General features: G+C 36.8%; 1 protein-coding gene across 3 annotated transcripts in view; it reads right to left on the reverse strand.

Annotated features, from left to right (window-relative positions):
- Positions 1-6,034: 6,034 nt before the first annotated feature.
- Positions 6,035-22,234, reverse strand: part of LOC131694006 (tyrosine-protein kinase Abl) — a 117,959-nt gene continuing 101,759 nt past the window's right edge. For all 3 annotated transcript variants that reach the window (XM_058982342.1, XM_058982343.1, XM_058982344.1), the window contains 2 exons: positions 16,162-18,823; positions 6,035-9,896 (listed from right to left, as the gene is read on the reverse strand). In XM_058982342.1, coding sequence (XP_058838325.1) covers positions 9,854-9,896; positions 16,162-18,823 — 2,705 coding nt within the window. In that variant the 3' untranslated portion in view covers positions 6,035-9,853. The remainder of the gene's footprint in view (positions 9,897-16,161; positions 18,824-22,234) is intronic.

Below are 22,234 nucleotides of genomic sequence, written 5' to 3' on the forward strand. Positions count from 1 at the left end.
TGTTTCTTGTTGTATTCTTAGGTGTGATAAACTTTATAGCCAAGAACAAGCCAATGTGTAGTATAAACGATAAACTGTGTATTGTTCTTACGTGTTCGTAGTTTACTCTGCCAGTCGAGTTAGAAAATGTTCGTAGCGCTCCTGAAGCTATTTTTTAGAACCGAATTTTAATTCCGGAGTTACGGGTTGATGTGTGACTGTGGTCCACTAGGAGGTTGATAAGTCTATTATTTTTTCTCGTACAAAACCAGCCTAGGCCGCGTGGCATCCGGCGGGATAAAGTATATAAGCCAAGAATTGATCCACTGGGTTCCTGCTCCCATGTCGTAAGAGTCAGTGGCGCAGCCAGAAATTTGGTTGGGGGGGGGGGGGTAAATCTAACAGACGCCATTCATAATTTGTCAATGAAGTCAAAGAATGCAAATGCAAAGTACATTTTTAAAGTGAAAAATGTTCGAAAACATTTCTAACGGTCAATATCACATAATTTCGGAACCATCAATAATAATAACCTCGAAGAAGCTAAAAAATAAAGCTCATCTTTTGATATAATAATTTTGGTACTTAAATCTTCTAGAAGCAATTATGGAGAATTAACTCCTCAAAAAAAGTAAGAGACTTGGTGTCTTCAACAAAGTTGTTGATAATGTAATTTTAAACAATTTTGTTGAAAATATTATGGCTACATGAATGCAGTATATCGAGATATGGAACGATATTTTCTTAAAGCCTGTTCTTTTCAATAAAACTTTTTATTGTAAGCTTCAGAGACTACCATTAATAGAATGTGAATTTTATTAATTATACACAGCAGAAGAAATTTATCAATATTGGGGGTGGGCGTAGCGTAGTTGGTAAATCGATTACCTTGTACGCAGCGCACCTGGGTTCGAGTCCCGACCCCGCACATAGGGTTAGAAATTTTTCATAAGAGATTTTTCTAACTCGAATGACCTTAAGGTTAAAACCTCTATAATCGAAAAAATATCAATTACAGTAATATCAGTAAAACTTGATTCAAAGGTTTTCTTTTGCATATAGTCAAACATATTTCGATATTCTGAATACACAGAGTATTCATTTCTTCAACAAAATTAGTTATGGAATATCTTTGACGAAGTGTTTTCCATTTTGATTATAGAAGCTTTAGCCTTCGGGTGTTCCGGCTCTTTATTCAATTTAGAAAAATTTCTAACCTTATGTGTGGGAGTTGGGAATCGAACCCAAGACAATCGACTTGCCAACTGCACTATGGGGTCGCCCCATTCAACAAAGTTGTTTAAAAAAGCATTTTCGAAAATTTTGCTGACTACATTGAATCGCGAACTAAATTTATTTGAAGAGAAAATTCTTTAGCATTACTTCTAAGAGTTTAACCGCCAAAATTATTTTATTAGAAGAGGTGCTACTTTACGTTCTAATATTCTTCAAAGATACTAAACATCCAAAGTTGACAGATTCAAAATAATGTGATCGTGAACGTAAAAAATGTTTTTGAGTAGTAATTTTACTTTACTACTAAAGCTCACAACTCCAGAACGAGTCCTTGTATACAAAATTTTATTACACCACTCAATTCAACGCTCGAATATGCACCATTAACAACGCAGAGCCTTTCGAAATCTTCTTTTCAGATTAGTAGAAGTAGAGAATGTCGAGTTGGAGTGGATGGATTGATTGACCACAAACGACTTCTCCTGTATCACACGGAGTTATGATATATATATATATATATATATATATATATATATTTTATTCATATGATTTTTACGACAGATAGACCATTAAAGGCTGTCTTGTAAAGGTTACCGCAAGGTCGAAGTTTTAAACGAAGTATTCAAACAAATGAGAGATGTACTTGGCTTTACGCCTTCACAAGTTAAACAGAATAGGTCTTCAGCATCAGCGTGAGATTTTGAAACAAAGGTTATCAATGCACATGTTTGCAATGTTGCGTCGGTTGACGGATAACGTTATACTAAAACGCTGACGTAGTTCAAAATTTTGAAAAAAATCAAATTCAACGTTGCGTTCAAATTGATAACATGTTTAAAGTAGGCGTATGCTCGATAATAGTTCAAAATATTTTGCCTGTCAATTGTGTTCGTATCAAGAAAATCACTGCAAACGACTGTTTGCAACGGCCCTTGCAGTATAATATTGCTATAGAAAGTCGGGGTCGATTTGTAGTTTGGTGTTGTTCCGGTCACAATCGAGCCAACCAATAATAATATTTAGGGGAACTGGGGGCAAGTCCGACACCTTAAGCGCTATCATTTTTCTAAAATACCAAAAAGCTCCAAAAATTGTATATTCTGTGCGTAATCCTTGTTTACATGGTTCTTAACAAGATATAATTTTTCAAGCGTTTCAAAAAATTGGATTCATTAAAAAATTATTGATTGCCAAAAAATGGAGAAAAATAACATTTTAAAAACGCTGCGGGTAAGACCGACACCCCGAAGTGGCACGAACGTCACCCTTGTTAGCTTTCTTTTTGTCCAATTTTTTTCATTAAAAATGTGTTGTGATGTGTGATAAAGTGTAACTATGTGTATATGAGTATGTGTGATAGAAATGCATGCTTTCTGGAATTTCATCGCGTAGCAAGAGGAACAGAGGAAGGTGTGAATAAATAATGTTCAACACTTGGTTTGTATTATGGTAAAGATTTTCCCTCTTAATCTTTTCAAGTTTTATTAGCGCTTGTGAAGCCATTCTAAGAAGTAAGATCCGTTCTGCAAGAAGAATATATCCCCTGTTACTAAGATTCATTCACTTAGAAGTAACATACGCTTTTGTAGTAAGCTATTCGATTCGTGTTATGATTTTTCGGAACTCTGTTGATCAACAATCCGGCAGTCGATGGAAATTGTTATTTGATATCATTTTAGAATCTCATATTAGATTATCCTTTTTCCTTTCGTTTTATAATAAAACTATGAATCGCGCTCAATTTGATTTTTAATTTTTTGGTCGGCTTGAGACAATACTGACAAGGAATAAATGCAAATACCAGAGTTTCCGTATATTTCAAATATTAACATGATGTTATAAAAGTAGAATACCATAAACAACTCCCAGTCGTTCGCATTGAATCAAAAATGAACTCAATCACAAATAAATGGCGTGTCGATCTTACCCCTCCTAAAACTGTCGGTCTTACCCCAACAGTGCACATTTTTGTTAAATGCCCAATAAACAGTGTTGGAATACTCAAACTTATCCTCAACGCAGATAAATAATGATATGGAGAGTAGATTAGAATGTGCGGCAAAAATACTGGTGATTTCCAAAGCCTTTGTGCTGTTAAAACCTTGAAGTGTTTCAACTAAAAATAACATCCAAGTGCGCATCAACTTTGTTTTCGCATGTTTTGTTTATTTTGTGACGTTGGATGAATCTATATGGCATCTGTGTGTCTCGAAATGCTCAAAATAATCGTACTAATGATATCCTGTTATTATTGTATGTTTTAAAATTTGATATCTGGGAAAAGTAGTGGGGTGTCGGGCGTACCCACGGTGTCGGACTTGCCCCCAGTTCCCCTACTCTATGTTTTACAATACATTTTAAAATAAATATATTTACTCTAGGTTTTACAATACATTTTCAAACTATCAATTGCAGTATTAACGATGGAAAATTTTGAGAGCAGCCTAATTGTTGTTTATTTGTGGCTTTAACCTCTGTGGGTCATTCGCCATCGCTGTATGACAAGGTTTCGCCAGATTTTAAAAATAGCGTGAGAAAAGAAACGGCATGGCAGATCATCAGCCTTAAACAGGCCATAAACGATACGATTGCTCGTACGATTTGGATCGCAACGACCGTATGAACGATTATCGCAACGTGTGTGCCTCTGTCGTACGACTTGTAGCACCAGTACGACCGGGTCGAATCGTATGGTAGTTTGGCATGCTTAAAAACTGGTCGTACGACCAGTTGTATATATGAGTGAAAATTGGTAGATATTTTTTTCTGTCAGATTCGGCACACTGATAAAAATATAACAGTAACATCTATTAATTTTACACATAGATTTTTGCAATTAGCGGCTGCATATGCATACTATTTACTCGCACATAGATCTGATGAGAAAAATATCAATACATACTATTTTTGCATTGACATTTTATAACTTCGGCACATAAAACATGAGTCTATAGTGTCACGTACATATAATTTATGTGTAAACTTGTTGAATTCTACAGTTTGCACCTAAAAATTTATATTTTGCGCTTAATGAATATACTCTTTTTGCGCATATAATTGCTAAGTGCGGGTAACAAATAGATTGTACAGTCAGATTATTTTGAGTGCAGTGAATCTGTTTCGGTTGTCGAGCAGATTCATTCACCTAGTGGTGTAATTGTGCATTTTTTTACTATTATTATTATGTTAAGAGGTTATATACAAAGTTGGAGCTCGAATAATCGAAAAAAAAAATTATTGAATAATCTAAAAGTACATACTTTTCATCCAGATCGGAGTACTAGATTTCAAATTACAACCGTTTGTAGCGCGCTGGTTCTTCCACACATTAACACAAAACTTAAAACGCAATTATCTCGGAATGAAGTTTTTTGAAAAGTACCGTTGCGATGAAGGTGATATCTCAAAAACTAGTCATGAGATTTTCATAACTTTTTTTGAATAGTTCGTATTTATCTTGTCGTGTACTTGAACGGTTCCTTTTTCATCAAAATTTTTTGGATTCGTTGCAATGAATTTTTGTTTAAAAACACCGAAAAACTCAACATGTTTTTTTGCAAGAAATTTTTTTATTGGGAATCCGATCCGTTCAAGTACACCACAATACAGCGGTTCGGCTTGGAGAGCGTTCACCACAAACATCTACCAAAAAACACGCTACGGGGGATGGGTCATAACTCCGACAGCCTTGAATATTTTTTTCAATTCAACTTTTTCTATCTTCGATAGTGCTGTCTTTCGCTTTTTCAAATAAAATTGGCTAAAACACTTAAAAAAAATCACGAACTTATCTCACTTTTTCGCCACAACTTTGTATATAACTCATCTAAGCCGATGGTTTTTCCAGCAGCTATTTGGCATGATTTGAATCGTGAAGATCTAATAAATCGACTGATATTCTTCCTTTGGAGTTTTGATAAGATTTAAATGAATAATCCGGTGGCAAAGCAGAACACAATTTTTCCTACGCATACTACCAAGCGCTCAATTCTAACACATGCTCAAAAAAGATAACTTGAGCCTTAAGTCAGGACGCTATCCAAGCCTGGTTGAGTAGCAGAGCGACCCCGGAACCGCGTTTGTGTGTATGTATGTGGCAAGCTCTCATTCGTGTTTTTCAGCAATGGCTGAACCGATCTTATCCATACAAGAGTCTGTGTATTATAGAGTCCCGTAGAGGAATGCGCAAATCTGCACAAAATTACGACTACTTTTTTGTTTCTACTTGCAACCAAATTTTTTACTGCAACTTTAAATGACTTTAGGGGGGAGGTGTGCAAGGGTTTCAGTATGAAAAACACTTTTTTGTGAATTTCTTTAGAAATTTGGGTGAAGCGAGTTGATCACTTTTGTGTGTTATAGTGTATCATTTCAATAATATTTCAATTTTTCAATGCAAAAATATCGACAAGGGACTCAGTGATGAAGCTTTTTGCAGGACGTCTCTGGAAAAAAAACACGATTTGCGGTGTAAACTAACTGCCATTCAAAAGCAATTTAACTGTTTTTTTTTTTCAAAGTTTGCATACACATTCTTTGTAAAAAAAACCTAACCGCTGCGTTGAGTTTTCGAGATAAATTTTCAATTAGGAGGTTTTTTACTCATAAAATGGCAGTATTTTTCGGGCAAATTAGCAATTTATATTTAGGAGGATGAGCTCTGTCGGTTCACGTTGTAAAAGAAGAATTTTATTCTTCATTTAATGACCCAGTTGCTGCAATATGTCATTTCGACTTTGTCGTATAATACTTAAGATTTGATTTCCTTGTCACCTATAAGTTTGTTCAGCAGGGATTTCGGATTTGACTGCAGCAAAGATTCTGTTGTTTCTCATTACTGCCATCGGCTGGCATGTTTTATTTACTGATTTTCGTTCTTCTCTGCGGGTTCACGAATTTTCGCTCGATTTTTTGACAGCTGTCTCCGTTCATTCTTTAATGTGCAATAGGTGTATGTGTTGTAATCTTGTGGTTGTCTTACAGGTATGTGTATATTTTCTGTTATATCACGCATTTTCACTTGGTTTTATTATGTTTTCGTTCTAGCTGATCATATTTTTACATACTTTTAGATAGGGCCACTACTACACATTCAAGGGGAGTAATTTATTCGATTATTTTCATTCACACTTGAACCAGTTTCTTGCAGTTACCGATTTTTGATTATTCCCTTTGTTTTCTGTTTTAAATTTATAATATCTGTACGTAAGCTTGTTGTATGCATGAATGTATGAATTTTACGACGAAGGATGATTAAGAATGCTCTTTTTGTCGGTTTATCTAAAAATATATAGTAATTTTTGCGTTCATCAATTTCGTTTGATTTTATCATCATTTGATTATTTTGGTAAATTCCTAGAGAGACGCTAGTATTATATGGTCTTAGAACATTGATGTTTCCTCGATTATATTTTTCGCAACTTTACGAATTGCGTTGCACGATTACAGCGGATGAGAATCGTTTGTATCGTTTGTTGTAGATGACAAACCATCCACAGAGTAATATGCCTTTCCATTGTGGTATGTTTTAAGCGCTACTATTGATAGAATATAAATGTTTACGACTAGCATTTTACTGTGTTACTATTAGAGATAAATTTTAAATAACTTAACGTTACGCAAGAACAAATTGGATGTGCTACAGGTTTAGCTACGTACCGTATCTGATTTCGCCATACCACGCGTAAAAGTGCTGTAAAATAATCTACAACGAAGCGAAGGTTTTATCATACGAAAAATTATGTTTTATCAAATCAAAAGAAAAGTCTTAAGCTCTTTGGCTTAAAATGTAGCCTTAATTTGTTTGCATTCCATATTCCATATACATTTATAGTTGAAGTATATTTCTGGAAAGTTATCGAAGATGAATTGTTTTATCAAGCCTACGCTAGCGTTCAAACTTATGTATAACTTTAAAACAACTGAGTCGCGATAGAAACAATGCTGACAATTAAAATTTTAATTAAAATGTAATTTTTTAACATTTCAGTTCTGATTCCGTTTACGCATTCTTCGTCAATTGATCAATCGATTTAAAACCTATTAGACCATCCGTTAAAATCAATTAAAATTAGTCCACTTTCATATTTGGCAATTTTATTGAGCGTTGTGAGTCGGTTACTCCATGCTTTTTCTTTAGCGACGGAAATATATATATATTCAATAATGACTTTTCCATCGACCCATCCCTTCTGTTACATTGATTGGTGATAAACGGTGACCGCTAAAAAATAGTGTTCGGTTGCAAGAAAGGTGATATTTATTTTTGTTAATTAAGAATGCGTCTTGTCTGATTTCTTCCAACTTGCAAATGGCATTGAGATGACAAAACTAGAGATATTATGGCAGCTAGTATTCACATTCTTGGCCAAAAAATAGTTTATCCGGGGGATGCTCTGAAGGAGTGTTGGTTGTAAAGGTTGGATATAAAATCGGTTAGACGTCATGCATAGATATTTTGGATTATAATACAATAGCAGATTATGTGGATTTTAGGGGAGTACTACGAAAGGCCGAATCACATAAGGCCGAAGCACAAAAGGCCGAATCACAAAAGGCCGAAATCTCTAAAAGCCGAAAACCACAAAAGGCCGAATCACATAAGGCCGAATCACAAAAGGCCGAATCACAAAAGGCCGAATTACAAAAGGCCGAACTACAAAAGGCCGAAGCACGAGATCAAATCGCTAAGGTCATTGTAGGAACCCATGGCGTTATTAATGAGCTGGTGCATATCATATCATGAATTGATGGCTGAAAACTGCTTTAATTGATTTTTTATTTAATTAAATTAAATTAAATTCAAAAGAACAGCTCATGTTAAAAAGAAGGAAAAATACCCGAAAAGATAGTACAATAATTAACATGGCAGGATTTCTAAAAATCTATTCAACATTGATTGACCATTTTTCGTTAAAATATGCGCTATCCGCATCACATATTTTCTAATAAGGTCTTTTCGGGCATTTTGTAGTAGATTAGAACGATGCTGGGGGTCATTAGTCAAAGGGTTATCCGGCCGAAGGATATATAGACGAATAGTCATTAGGGCGAGGCACACTAGGTCGAATGCACCAAACAGGGTGAGAAATAAAGCCTTTGGAACTAAAAACAAGATTTGAACGAAGCTTTCAACAATTTGATTGGAACCTTTGAAAGAATTTGATTGGAACCATTGAAAATAATATTTACGTCATTTACGTCATCTTTCTCGCTGTAAATATGCAGCGAATATCAAGGTGCTGGGTCATTAGGCTGAAAGCCGGTAGGCCGAATGTCGTTTGGCCGAATGCCGTTAAGCCGACTGGTCAAATAAGAATGACAAATATGTAGAGCAGTTGAAACTGAAAATTTTCAATGATGATATAGTAAATAATATCAGTTTGAGCACAACTTTCCATACTACCTGTCATGTAGAATGTTAAACACGGCAAGTTGGTCGTTGTTCCACAGGCTACTGCTTGCATTAAGCCTAATATGATTCCATAATCACCAACTCGAGACAGAACACAATGAAGTTATTCCACGAAGTTGCCAAAAAGCGGGGTCTCCAAAATGTCGATGTACCTTTTCAGAATGGTAAATATGTAGAGCGGTTGGAACTGGAAACTTTCTAAGAGTGATTTTTTACGATTTTTTTTCAATAGAATAATAATGTTTGGAATATTTACGACACTTTTCTCGTTGCATATTTGCCGCTTTACTAGAATAAATAAACAGAACGAAGCCTAATGTGGCTACGCCACATCGCTTCATGGCAAGTGCTGTCCGACATCGCTCCGCTCCGTCGGACTTAAACTAATTTAAGCCCCTATGTTTGAGTAATCCGGGCAAACGAGTGGATCACAGGTTTGCTTGCGCGAGGCCGCCGCTTCCGACGGCGGGTCGGCGGCAACCTCGTCCGGCGGATCCTCAGCGGCTTTACGCCGCTTCGGATCCTTGGCCTCGGTTATGCGGCTAGGCCGCATCGTACTGGCTTCGCCGTATGCGCTGGCGCAGTGCAACAACCAAACAATAGTTGTGGCTAGCGGTTACATTTAGCCAAACTGACTTTTTTATATTAATTTTCTTTTATTATCTATGCTTTTTATAAACGCGATTTTATTTTAAAATATTAGTCATGGGCAATACTAACGTATCATCATATACCAACAGATTAGATCATTCGATTTCTGATGCATGTGGACTTGCGGTTTTATGTGATTCGGCCTTTTGAGATTCGGCCTTTTGTGATTCGGCCTTTTGTGATTCGGCCTTTTCGGGTTTCGGCCTTTTGTGGTAGGTTAGAACATCTTCGGCCTTTTGTGTTTCGGCTTTTTGTTATTCGGCCTTTTGTGATTCGGCCTTTTGTACCGCTCCCGGATTTTAGATACAATTCGGTGTTTTTGGTTAACAAATTTAGAAATTTCGCAGGTCGCTTAATCCGCTGACCGCCTTCATTTACTTAAATCGCGCCGCAAAAAAACAGAAACAATAGTTTATGCTTCTAGCCAAAACTACTAATTAATACCTGTATTTTCACTGATACTGATTGTAGTACTAGTAGTTGTAGTAGTAGTAAATATCGGTAAATATGCTGTATATGTATATGCTTATCTGATGCCACCGGTCGGTCAATCACTGCCGAAACACAAAAGCTCTAGCTAAACGTCAGAATAGGTAGCTGACTGCTTCTAGTGTCCCTGGTTAAACATATGAAAATAAAATAAAAACAAGAAATAATAAATTTTATTGCGCACTGTGCTAACGGTAATTTCAAGTGGTATTTGTTCCAAAATGTTTGAGCATTTAAATAAATAATATATCACCTAGGACTCGTACTTCGAAACCAATATGCTGAATGAATTGTGTAACCTCCCATTAAAACAATCTTTTTCATGAAGATAACGTTTGGCGAATTCAAAAGTCTTCTGGTCGAATATAGAGCTCGTACATCAATGATGCAAACTCTGAAACGGCGAACCTGGACTTATTTGCCAAACCAGGATACTGCGAAAACAGTGTTGTATTCACCAACACGACCCTATCAAAACAATCGAGCCTAACGCAGAAATCGTCCAGATGTATTGTACAAAACTGTAACATAGATGTTGTCTGACATGATTGAGATATACCAGAAAGAAGAGAGAAATAGCCTCTATACAAACAGTAATAGTGTATACTAAAGTGGTTGGTTCAATGTAAAACCTGGACATCGAAAATTTCGTTTTGATTGCCTGACAGCTTTACCAATTTGTATCACAAGATTATAAATTGACTTTATGTGTGGTGTACAAAAGAGGGTATCTGTAGGTGCGCTACGTTAGGTATATGACACATAAAAGACGATTAGCATAATGTACGTTAGGCATAATGGACGCTAGGTAAATTTACTATTATATCGTATAATCGGATATCTTCTTCTCATTATAGATGTTTTAACCCACGCGCACTTGCGCTGTTGTACTTTGCACAAGATTTTGAGAATTTCGTTATTATTTTGTTGCAAAGACATTTATCAATGTTAAACCACATTGTATTCATCAGATAACATGTTCTAAGCAAGGTATAATCATTTTATACATCAATACACTACACCTCAAGTGCAATAACAAAATCAGAAACTGTTTATTAGGATCATGTAAATGGAACAAGCGATATGGAAAGCTTTACAAACAACATTCAGTGCAATATATCCGTGATCTTGATCATGTAGAGGTTGGCTATCTTTGGAAAACTTGTACGGAGATATCCTGTGGTAGTTTTAGTTATTTATTTTGTCAAAATAATAATACTTTTTGCTATAATCACGCCTTTTGTCCCCAGATCAAACAACTTGAACCAACAACTCTAGCAAAGGTATTGCACTTCAAAATACAGTTAGCTTTCCCTATCTCGCTATTCCTCTCTATCTCGATTGTAACGTAAGTCCTTTCAGATTGGTCGTGAAAAATCTTCGATATCTCTACTTTCTCTATCTCGATATCTCCCTATCGACTTTCTCTATGTCGGTGTGATCTTTTTTCTGTCGGGACATCACAAAGTACTATGCTATATTTCTCCCTAAAAAGGAAAAAAGATTGAATAAACAACGGTACTCAGGTAGAAATATAGCATAGTGCTTTCGCATTGGGTTGCTAAGCCAAAACAAGTTTTGACTTCGCTGTCTCATCGGCATAACAGAGCTTTTGTTCAAACGGGACATCACGTTTGACCAGTCGTTTGTTTAGAAACACGAATTGTGTTTCCGTTTTGGAATTTAGCGTCAAACCGGCATGTATTATGATAACCTAAATGAAAATACGTCCTGAAAAAATATCATTGCGTTCTAAGTCTTGATCTTTCCCTATCTCGACAGTCCTTTCAATATTGATATAGAGAGAGTAAACTGCAATGGTTCCAATACTGAGATTCAGAAATCATTAATGCGCATATTCGCTGACGTAGAAAAAAATTATGCTCTCTAACGCCATCTAGTGACAGAATAGAAGATTCCGTATTCTACCTCGTTAGTTTTGATCTCTTAAGCAACTAGACCGAAGACACCATCCGGCTAAGAAATAACAAACTCGAGGTACAGTAGGTCAAAATGGCATGCTCAATGCCTGGTGGCAGCATCCCGCACTATTTGGCATATCTATCCTTTATCCATATCCATTCGCTCATCCAACAGGTTATAATCTACTGCTTAAGTTTTCAGAAGAAAGCGTTGTTCCAAACGATTAGGAGTTCAAAATATTTTAAAGGCAAGCGGTAAAACTTTTTGTGTTGTATAAAGTACAATGCGCGAGTGCCGGGAGGTTAAGCTAAGGGGTTTGGAGAATCACTTTAGTATGCTATGCCGTATAACTTCGGTGAGAGATTGTACAATGAACAAAGTTAAGCAAGTTCATTAGAAGATCATATCAAGACGATTTGTGAAAATTTTGCTCATTATTTTTCTAGGACTTGCAACATTTTTAACAGGGAAGGCATTAAGATGTTGTGAAACCAAGTTGTTTATTTCAGTAACTTGTCTCAGTTCACGGAAAAATCTCTTCCTTGCATAAACAGTTGGTTTCACATGAAAGGAAAGAAAACGTAATCGTTGTAATGAAAAATATGGGACGAGAGCATAGAAGCAACAATAGCGATTGTATGTCGTTTCCCGGAATACCATTTCCCGGAAAACTATTTCCCGGAATGTCATTTCCCGGAAAACCATTTCCCGGAATGTACTATTTCGCGGAATATCATTTCCCGGAATGTCCCATTTCCCGGAATATCGTTTCCCGGAATGTACCATTTCCCGGAATACTATTTTCCGGAATGTACCATTTCCCGGAATACCATTTCCCGGAACGTACTTTTTCTCGGCAATTTGTTATACCATTGAAATCTGAAGTACTTTAAGAACATTTGCATTTAGAACTATGTTGCTACTCAAATATTTGTTTGGTTCCCTTCACAGCTTGTCTTTGCTCACTGATCATGTTAATGAATTTGAAAAACTAATTCCCATGCATATGTAATTTTATTTGAAATCATCATCAATCAATCGAAGGTCCAGAAAATAGCTTATGCTAAAAAGAAGGCGATACCAAAGAAGGTCGTAATTTAATTTAAAATTAATGGCATTTCAATAATATGCTACGAAAATTTTAAAGAAGGCAAATCGATTTCATTGTAGTTATTGTATTTGAATCAATGAAATTCTAAAATTATTCCCATTGATTTATTATTGTTCCAAAGAAGGCTAATTCACATAGAAATTTTTAATACGAAATGAAATTCAAAATAACTGAAGGCGTTTTCAATGCACTGTTACTGTAAACAAATATTAGTGAGAATAAAAATCAATGAAAGTCCAAGAGTATTTTCAGAGAAACTTCATATAGATTAAAATAACATTCTACACAAAATTCCAAAGAAAAATGCATATTTATAAGAAGGCAGCATCTTAGACAAATACATTCACTATCTATAAAATTTCAAAGGTTCCAGGAATATTTATGATTAAATTTTAGGAAATGTTTTTATTTTTTTACCTAATCTTCGTGAAAATCAATTAACGCATTCAGGGCATTTTTAGAGTACTGTGATTGGTTATCATAAAAATGTTGCCAACGGTGTGGAAAACACAGCCTTTTCAATTTCAAAGATGGCCGCATTTCGAGGCGTTCTGAATTGATCGTTACAAATTTACAACTATTTCCTGTAATGTTTGACCTAGTGTCAAAAACTAGTTTTTTTTCGATTCCTTAGAACGATAGCAAATGACTTACGTAGGATTTTTTCGCTATGTTAATTTTACGCGAAACGCTGAAAATATCATTAAAATCAGCACCTCATCATTTATAGAATATCTACCCGTCTTTCAATTTCATTGCTTTCGTTTCTCTTAGTCTTAAATTTGCTGAAAATGGCCAAGAAAAACGATACAGACATAATTTATTAACTAAAATCCTTCGTACGTCGCTGGAGAAAATAATTTAGAATATTCTGTGAATATTTCAAAGCTCATGGTTTGAAGTGGATTTGAAAAAAGGGACAATCCATAAATGACGTAGCATTATATGGGGGAGGGAGCAGTTTTGTATTTTGTGATGATGTGTGACGACAGGGGGGTAGGGGGTCATGTCATGCTACGTAACTTTTTTAAAGGGGAATAACTTTCATCGATTTTTTTATTTTTTTAAAAGAATTTGCGGGGACAAGGGGGGGTAGAGTGACCGTCAAGCTACGTAATTACCAGGGGGTATTTAGAAGTTTGTGACTAATTGCTACGATGGGGGAGGGGGGTAGTGAAAATCGCTGAAAAAATGCTACGTCATTTATGGATAGCCCCTAAACGCGTTTGAAGTTTTTAGTACGCTTGAAGTTTATCTTAAAACGATAGGACAGAATTAATAATATATACAATTAGGTATTCTGATCGCCTTCCATTTTCTATTATATCATTTTGTTTCAATAACAAAATTTCCAAATCTTAAAAATTCTACAGTGGTGTATTATGCTTTTCACTGAAGATTACCACGCGAAGGAATCGATTCGAAATAGTAGAAGAATTGAAAATATACCATTTTAACTGAATCCGCAAAATTTGGAACAAATATGAGGCAAAATATAGGGCCTGTTAGTCAGGAACTAGACGGTCATGAATTTATGAAATTTATTCACTCCGTCACTACCTGCGGTGGGAAAATTGGAAAGTATTTGTTTCTATTTTGGTACCCATTTAATTCATTGATATCCCATCCATTTGGATGCTTTTTATTCCCCACTCAATTTTTTTAAATCCTTCCAAGTTTCTTTTTGGTTCAAAACCAAAAGTCGTTCTTAAGCTGTTCATATAATGATCAATTTAAATGAATTTTCCTAACATCGCGGAATCGAAAAGATTAAATCTTTAGAATGACAGTTTTGCAATCTTGTCGCTATCTTGTTTTTTTACCACAATAACCACTCAAGATAAAAAAAATTTGAAAATATTTTCAAATAACTTTTCATGTTCTGAAGTAGGTAAAATCTCCTTCAAAACAATTAGCTGCATAGCAGGTCTTCTAAAAATAAGTTTGGTCGGTGAGGTACGAGTTTTTTTATTTTCCGGGAAATGGTATTCCGCGAAACGGTTTTTCCGGGAAATAATTCATTCCGGGAAATAGTTTTCCGGGAAATGATACATTCCGGGAAATGGTTTTGCGGGAAATGGTACATTCCGGGAAACGATATTCCGGAATATGGTACATTCCGGGAAATAGTTTTCCGGGAAGTGGTATTCCAGGGAATGGTATACCGGGAAATGACGTACAACCACAATAGCAATATTCGTTGAATGAAAAATCACTATTCTCCATTCTTTACACCATGAGTTGTTCGTTAATGCAAACATGATTCACTTCGACAAAAGCAACATGCGGGCATGAGTGGTGGGCCTATTGTAGACATATTTCTATTATCACCCAACCTATTAGAAAAATGTCTGCTATCTATTCAGTGCAGTGGCCTTAACAACGGAACAAAAATTTGGGTACCTGCTTCGCTTATCCACGAGAGTGCGCAGATGAAGATATAGATAGTAATATACGAAAGCTAACTTTCACATGCGAAGCATTCTAACTGCTTCTTTCAATGGATCAAGAAATTTTTAAAGTTTATGCAGCAGCATTAAATGTTGATCGTGTTTGGTTAGCCTTCTGAAGAATACAACACCATTGAAAAAATGCAAGCTTTAACGCACTTTTCACCTGATGCCACGATTATCGACGACATGCGCAAAAATTGGTCTGAGATCCATCGGCATGAGAATAGCTTAAAAAGTTCTCAACCGCACAACCGAATAAAAATAAATAATTCATACGCAGGAGCTTCTATATATCGGGACGATCAAGGTTAAAAGTCGGCTAACCAAAATTATTTGGTAAGATGTTTTTTGCGCTTTATAAAATGTGATTTTTACCCGACTCTTCTCTTCCGTGCTCTATTTAATCAAACTAGCGTCTATCTTGGTTCACCTTCTTATCCATTATGAAAGCTTAGTAACAGTCAGACTGAGAAAATACACAAACAGACGCCTTCATTTAGTTACAAATAACTTTACTAAATAATTGTAGCAGCTTTATGGAAAGTTTTGTTACATGACCCTGATCTGTATATAATGTACATAATAGAGCAACGACGTTCTAACATGATCGTCCTTCTATTTTTAGACTCAATTGCGGTATTTTCATAGCCAGAGATCATTTTATCAAATGAACTAAAATGCTGCTATAAGCTCGTTAACACTTCGACAACTAAAAAGAAATGTTTTTGGGATAACACAAAATCAGCTAAATTGTCTCGGCGATATCTCATACAATAAAACACTTAATAAACCCAGTTGTCTCCATTCCAAAGAATAATATCAATTAACCCGAACTCAAAAAGAAAAGTTCATCACCCAACCCTTAGAACGTTTCCTTGAAATCAACCAGCATTACTTGAAATTACCTGTGCAGCGCGTTTGATATTTGCTTCAGTGATTGACCAACTTCGAGCACTAGTTTCTCGTTGTCCTGCATGTTCTTGTTGCCGGCGGATCGCAGCGACCGCGACTGGTTCTCAACCCGCGTGACCAGTTCTCGGAAGTGGAACTTGGTGTGCGGGGGTAACGTTTCATTGTCGGCAAACGTCACGCAGCTGGACTGTAAAGAGTTCAGACGTTCGCTCAACTGTAGCCACTGGGTGGCGGATATTGAGTTGACCGGAATTTTCAGACTGCCCTCGAGCACGGTCACCAGTTCGAGGATTCCTTCGCGGCTCGCCGACGACGAGGGGCCGGAAGAGGAAGAAGCGGTTGATTTTTCCGAAAGAAGCGAACTATTGCTATCGTTGGATTTCGATGTGGTAGTATTGTTGGCATTGCCAATTGAGGTTATCAGTGCAGGATTTGGAACTTGCGTTTGAACAGGAGTGGCATATATGGAAGTAAATTTCGATGGCTTTACCGGAACTGCAGGTTTTTTCGCTGTAATCAACTGTGGTGCTGGTTGATGGTCATCATTTTGGCTGGAATTACTATTCGTTGTCGTTACGATTGTACTAGAGTTGTTAACGCTAGTTGTTTCCTCATCCGGGTTGTTGTTTAGTTTGAGATTCGCTGCACTCTTTACACCAAGCTTAGGACTTAGCTGAGTATTCTGTTCGTTGGGCGATTCTTTTGCCTCCCACAGTTTCTTCAAACTGCTGATACTACCGGTACTCTTCCGTTTATCGCCTTCGTCCCCAGTGCCTCCACTACCGGTGGATAAGTTATCTCCTCCACTACCTCCACCAGCGTCCGCTTTTAGCAAATTACTCTCCAAACATTCCCGTTTCTTATCCTCCTGACTAAGTTCAATTTTAATTTCAGTCTTTTTCAACTCGATAATTTTATTGCTATCGATAGGTGCCACGCTAGTCACTACTGATGAAGTTGTCTTTTTCAACTTCAGTGTGTTGATCTCATTGTTTTCCAACAATAACTTGTTGGTCGAGTCGGGCTGTGAAGGACCGTTTTTGCTTGTCCCATTCCGCAGAAGATCGTTCTTTTTTCCCTTTATTTCACTGTCACTTGATGAATGGTCACTGATGGATTGGTTATTATTTAGAATGTTACAATTGTTATTATTGACACTGTTCGAGTGCAGCTTATTATTATTGTCGGTACTAGAATCACTACATCCAATCGTTGCACTGGGATCACCGATCGCAGTGCCATTGCTGGTAGCAGTTTGTTCATTTATATTTTCGACCTTACGCAGACGAGATTTGAAGTCAATAATATTACCGACTTCCTCTTTTTTGGGTATTTGACTTGGGATTCGTTTTGGGTCAACCTTTTTCAATTGCGTCTTGAATGAAGGCTGCGTTGTTGGGATATTGCTATTTTCTGCTGCTTTGGTCTTACGCAGCGAACTAACATCGGAAGATTTGTAATGAGTTGCCACGTCACTTGGTGGTAGCGGTGGAGGAGGTTTTGGTAAATTCATATTTTCCGCCAGTTCACTGACTAATTGTGAAACGGGATCGGATGAAGCTGACGATTTGTGGTTAATCTCCGCATTGAGGACTGACTTTGGCACGTTTGCTTTTTCCTTAATTTCGGCTGCAAGTTTCATTTCGAGTTTCTCCTTCAGACTGGGCGGTGGTGGAATGGGAACGGACGGTTCGCTACTGTGAACCATAGCGTCTGCAGGGCTACCAAGAGAACTACAGGAGTCAGTTGAGGGTTCTCTTCTTCGCAGGCTTACTCCAAACCGGGAACTTGCTTCTTCAACACTTGGTTCAGTGTTGGAAACATCGTTCGACGGCTTAAGAAGTTTTTCCGATGGTGGTCCTAAAAGTTGTTGCACTTCGAATTCTTCTGGAGGAGGTGGGAGGTCAACCGGTGGAGGAGGAAATTCCAAATCCGCTAACGTCGGTGGCATCGATCTTTTTGGACTGTTATTTCCAACAGTTCCACGGAAAGAAGAGAATGTCATCATTGATCCATCTGTGGTGGTTCTATGTCTTTGCAGTTTCGAAAGACTAGCGGTTGCCGAATTTGCCATGGTTACACCACTGGATGAGTTGCTACGGATCATTTGCGGCTGTTGTTGCTGCAACTTCAATGCCGTTCGTTGCGCTGATAGTAAACTGTTGGAAATCACAGTAGCGGCAGCCATCGGTGGGGGTGGGTCAGGAGGAACTGAATTAGTTTGCATTTGAGATGGGACTTGCTGGCCCACCGTTCCATCAGTCTGCCTTAGGGACTCTAGATATGCTCCTATCCTGGCTCCCTTTGGTAGCGTCCCATACCGATTGATGGCTTTCTTTACATTCTGAACCTCCAAGGCTCCCACAAGTGGTTGTCCAGCCGCATTTACCGGTATCCCTGTGGGTAATGGAATTGTCCCAGGAATAACTTGATCTCTACGAGGCGCTCCCTGAGGCAATCGCTTACTGCCGCGCGTTTCTAGGCCCCGATTGCCCATAATTGGAACACGCTTGAAGGAACTTTGCTGTGAGGTGGACTTTTGGAAATTTCCAATCGGTTCCTGGCTGTCCGTGTCTGTGTCGGGTGTGATCTCCGTCTGTTCGTTCTCTGAATCCGTGGTTCGATTGACCAGATTTGCGAGATCTCGAGTGAAACCTAAAAGAAAAGCGAAGGTAGCAGTTAATGGCTTTGTTGAATGGAGAATTGCCTCATAAGGTAAACATTAGTATCGCATAAACTTAGTGTTTCGAGTTGTATTAGTAAACGATTTATTTTAAATTGGAAAACGAGAATAATTTCAATATTTCGAGAAACTGTTAAGAGACTATTTAAAAATAACGTAACGCAAAAAAATGATAAAAATTGACTCCATCTTCCCCTCACGTTACAATTTTTTTTATCTATCCTCCCATAGTAAGTAAAGACTCCTATTAAAAAAAAATCGGTAAAACGTGTTACGTAACATTCTAACTTACTTTCCATACCCATTATGTCTCATTTCGTTGTACTCCCTCTCCCTAAAAGAATTACGAGTTTCCCTAAGGCCTAAAATTTTACTGAAATTGGAAATATTAGTCCAAATTAATCGCGCTTTTTTAACATTTATATTGAAGAAATCGCAGTTGAATCGTCTCAAACATGGAAAACTTCACAGGTCCTATTTTATAGTATCGCGGAAAAGGGTGTACCCCATATGGCATAATAGGCGTTTGGCATAACGGGTTTGGAATAAAGACGTTTAGCATAATGGAGATTTGGCATAATACCTATTGAGGGTTAAGGGACATGTGGCATAAAGGACGTTTGGCATAATGGATATTTTACATAATACTTATTAGGAAGTGAATCCAAATTTAGCATAATCAACTTTTGTCATACACATGTTGTTTTATTTCGTAATTTGGAATCCTCAAAAAAAAATCATGTCGCATGAATCAAGCAATCTGTAAGTATTTAGATGGACCACCACAAAATACGACTAACAATAGGCACATTTACACACATTATTCTTAATGGGTTAAAGGGTCCTTTAGATTACATGGTGTATATTCAGCAAGAAAGTCTTCCGTTATTCGATAACTTGAATAAAGAGTAATAAATACAGTACTATTAGCAGAAGTCAGATGTATGATTGTGTTATTTGTAAAGAAGGGTGTATCACTGTGCTTTTCATATAATATTAATTTATTATTATGCACAGAATAATGATGCACCCTACTTCACATATATCCCGGTCAAAAAAATGCGGACGAGCATGGTCAGGCGATTTAAACAGTTTGACGTTTGACCAAACTCGCCTGTGCTAATTGCCCCTAGGAACAAATGCAATTTGCGAATGCGATTTAAAGGCATTTCAATACTTAGACAAATTTTCTGGCGGCTGAAATAGACTTGTTTGTTGTTTTTGCGTTTTTCAAACATGGCGGCTCATGTGTGGCTTAAGCTTAAAATTGTTTTTTTTTTTAACAATTCGTGTGTTCTCGCTTGTATTTTGTTTGTCTAGTGCACTTCATTTAGCCAACGAACGAGGGAAATTGTGGAATCGTGTGTAAGTAATGTGGAATGTTAACAAGATCTCAGTCAGATTGCGGTAAGTTTTGGTGTGCAATACCAATTTCACCATTGATTCTTCCTATAGTTTGGTGGTCATTACCTAGTGTACTGATAAGTTTATGTGAGTAGATAATGAATCCGAAAATAAGTATTATTTATAATTTTCATATTAGACAGTTAAGGGCGATTAAATGGCGCGTTCCCTGGGCGATTGGGGGGCGATTTAAGGGCGGGTAGGGCGGCAAAAAATGACGGCGGCAAATCGCCCAAATGTTGCATTTGAAATAACCCCATAATTGCCAGCAATTTGCTGGCAAATTGAAGGGCAATCAGCGCATTCGAGTTGGCAAATAGCCTCCCGTTAGCTAACAACTTGCCCTTTTTGACTGGGATATCCCAGTCAAAAAATGCGGACGAACATGGTCAGGCGATTTAAACAGTTTGACGTTTGACTCAACTCGCCTGTGCTAATTGCCCCTAGGAACAAGTGCAATTTGCGAATACGATTTAATGGCAATTTCAATACTTAGATAAATTTTCTGGCGGCTAAAATAGACTTGTTGTTTTTCGCGTTTTTCTAACATGGCGGTTCATGTTTGGCTTAAGCTTAAAATTGTTTTTTTTAAACAATTGGCGTGTTCTCGTCTGTGCTTTGTTTGTCTTCACTTAGGCAACAAATGCGGGAAATTGTGGAATCGTCTGTAAGTTCTATTACACAAGACCTCTGACCTAAAGTCTTAATGAACGTCAGATTGTGATAAGTTTTGGTGTGCAACACCAATTTCACCATTGCACAGTGTTTTTCGTGCTTAAAATTAATAGTGTCTAAACCATTAACTTTAGAAGTATAGTTTGTTCGAAGAAGTTGTTACCCCTATGATTGCGCATCTACAGATGTACATCAATTAGTGATTAATTCACCTACAAGTGATATACGAAATTTATTTTCTGAACTAATTAAGATAGAGACATTGTGTCTTCGGCAAAGTTGTAGCAAATGTAAGTACAAAATAAATTGCTGAAAACACAATATATCTAGCTTTAATAGTTTGCAAGTTACCATGTTTACCATGAAAAGATAAAGCTGCTTGTCGCAGTGCGTTTGAATATTTCATTTTATACCACTGCGATGGCAAATTGTTTAGAACATGACATTCGGGGAGAATCGTGTCGACTAACAATCAAGCCACTATATGAAAGTAAAAAGCTAGTACTTTCAGAATGTTATGATGTTGTTTGCTCCTCAACGCGTTATTTAAGGTGGAAGTTACCCCAAAAATATCATAAAATTTGGAATATCTTTTTAAATTCAACAGATAGAAAGTAACTATGTTCGACAAACATGTGTTTCGATACCGCAAATAACTTTGTGGAAGATTCCAAGATGGTGCGAGAATGTCTAAAAAAGTTATAATGAAAAAACTAACTTTAAGGGGTCTTCCATACCATATGTTCCATAACTTGCAAACTATTAAAAAAAATGCCTTCAGTGTAATCACTACTCAAAATTCTGCCAAATGAACCTCACTTTACGCAGCATTAGAAATTATACCAAAAGACCATCAATATGAAAATAAAAGTAATAATGCCAGATGTCCGTTACACCAAATTACCCTCAGTGTGCTCAATTGAATTATTTCAAACAACCATAACACCGTTTTTCCAAATATCCGTTTTGCTAAACGCCCTTTTGCCAAATGACCCAAGCTAATTTTTCAATACGTACAATAATGTGGTTTTGTAGAAAAATATTATGTTCGTATATGGCACCGATGTTCTCCGATAATTATCAAATTTATTAGTAATTTCAAAAATGTTAGTCACCCATGGTGTTAGCAAACCAAAAACTCCGACATACAATACTGACAGCAATAGAATAAAAAAATATATTATGCATACTGGTTACATAAATTGACATCAACCTTTCATAAGGCACTAAATTTACAAAGCTAATGTTGGAAAAATTAAGTTTGGAAAAATATAACACATTTATTCCAAACATTGTTTTATTCA

This window comes from Topomyia yanbarensis, chromosome 3, assembly GCF_030247195.1.
Source record: "Topomyia yanbarensis strain Yona2022 chromosome 3, ASM3024719v1, whole genome shotgun sequence".
NCBI lineage: Eukaryota > Metazoa > Arthropoda > Insecta > Diptera > Culicidae > Topomyia > Topomyia yanbarensis.